General features: G+C 30.8%; 1 protein-coding gene across 1 annotated transcript; it reads right to left on the reverse strand.

Annotated features, from left to right (window-relative positions):
* On the reverse strand, positions 1–1,362 carry LOC106512449 (uncharacterized; the record flags this gene model as incomplete). The annotated part of the gene is given in 1 exon segment (XM_014001066.1): positions 1–1,362. A coding segment is annotated over 1 exon segment (1,362 nt), but the record flags the coding sequence as incomplete, so codon positions are not given.

Genomic DNA, 1,362 nt, shown 5'->3' on the forward strand with positions numbered 1-1,362 from the left:
ACATGGAATCTGGATTTCTAACTAATACATCTTTTAGTATTTCATGTCCTGTGGGCTGCGGGATTTCCTCAGCCAATTTTGGGCCCACACTTACAAAGTATTTATTAAAATTATGAACTATCTCTTCCATGTTATTTAAATGTTTATCTTCGTTGTTTGTAAAGTGTTGTGGATAACTAACATGTTTGGAATTTTTTTTAATTACACTGTTTAAAATATTCCAGATACCTTTAATATTATTTTTATTTCTGTCCAACTGCTTACTATAATAATCTTGTTTTGCTTTTCTTAAAACAGCAGTCAATTTGTTCTTGTATTTCTTGTATTTATTTTCTGCCCCAGTTGATCTTTGCCTTATAAAGTCTCTATATAACTTATTCTTTTTTTTACAGGCATTTTGCAATCCCTTTGTGATCCATGGATGTTCAGAATATTTATTTGTAGAATTAAACTCTACATTCGGACAATGTTTGTCATATAATGATTTAAAAATATTCAGGAAATTATCATATGCTTTATCCATGTCGTTTTCTTCTAATACTGACTCCCAGGTTTGTTGAGATAGTTCATCTTTAAATGCATTTATAGATTTTTCCGTCCTTAATCGTTTATGAATTGGATTATTTTTAGTCTTGGCTTTCATGTGGCAGATATCACAAACAGCAAAAACAGGTAAATGATCACTGATGTCATGAACTAACAATCCACTTATGGTGTTGTCTATTAAATTTGTAAATATGTTATCTATTAATGTTGCTCTGTTGGCTGTGATTCTGCTAGGTCTCGTAATTTGAGGGAAAAGGCTCAGACTACATGTGGTATTAATAAACTCTTCAGTCAATTTGTGATTGTTGACATTCAGCAGATCAATATTAAAGTCCCCACAAATAAAGTAGTTCTTTGAATTTATAGCTGTATATGTTTTCTCAAACCATTCTATGAAAAGGTTCATGTTAGAACCAGGAGCCCTATATATACAACTAACAATTACATTTTTATTTTTTTCCATATATATTTCAACTGTTAAACATTCAAAATGATCTTTAACCACATTAGTCATGTTTTCAATTAGCTTATATCTAAAACTGTTGTCCACATATACAGCTACTCCTCCACCCATCTTTCCTTCTCTATTAATATAACTAAATTCATAACCATCTAATTCAAAATCGGCTCCCTTGTTCGGAGTAAGCCAGTTTTCTGAGATAGTGATGACACTAAAAGGTTGTTTAAATTGGTTTAAACAATCCTTGATGTGTTTAAAGTTCGCATATAAGCTTCTGCTGTTGAAATGTATTATGGAGAATTTATTATCTGCATTAACTGTTAAATTGTATTGTTGAGTCGAGTAGTAGCAACAGT

This window comes from Austrofundulus limnaeus, unplaced genomic scaffold, assembly GCF_001266775.1.
Source record: "Austrofundulus limnaeus strain Quisiro unplaced genomic scaffold, Austrofundulus_limnaeus-1.0 Scaffold6968, whole genome shotgun sequence".
NCBI classification, from domain to species: domain Eukaryota; kingdom Metazoa; phylum Chordata; class Actinopteri; order Cyprinodontiformes; family Rivulidae; genus Austrofundulus; species Austrofundulus limnaeus.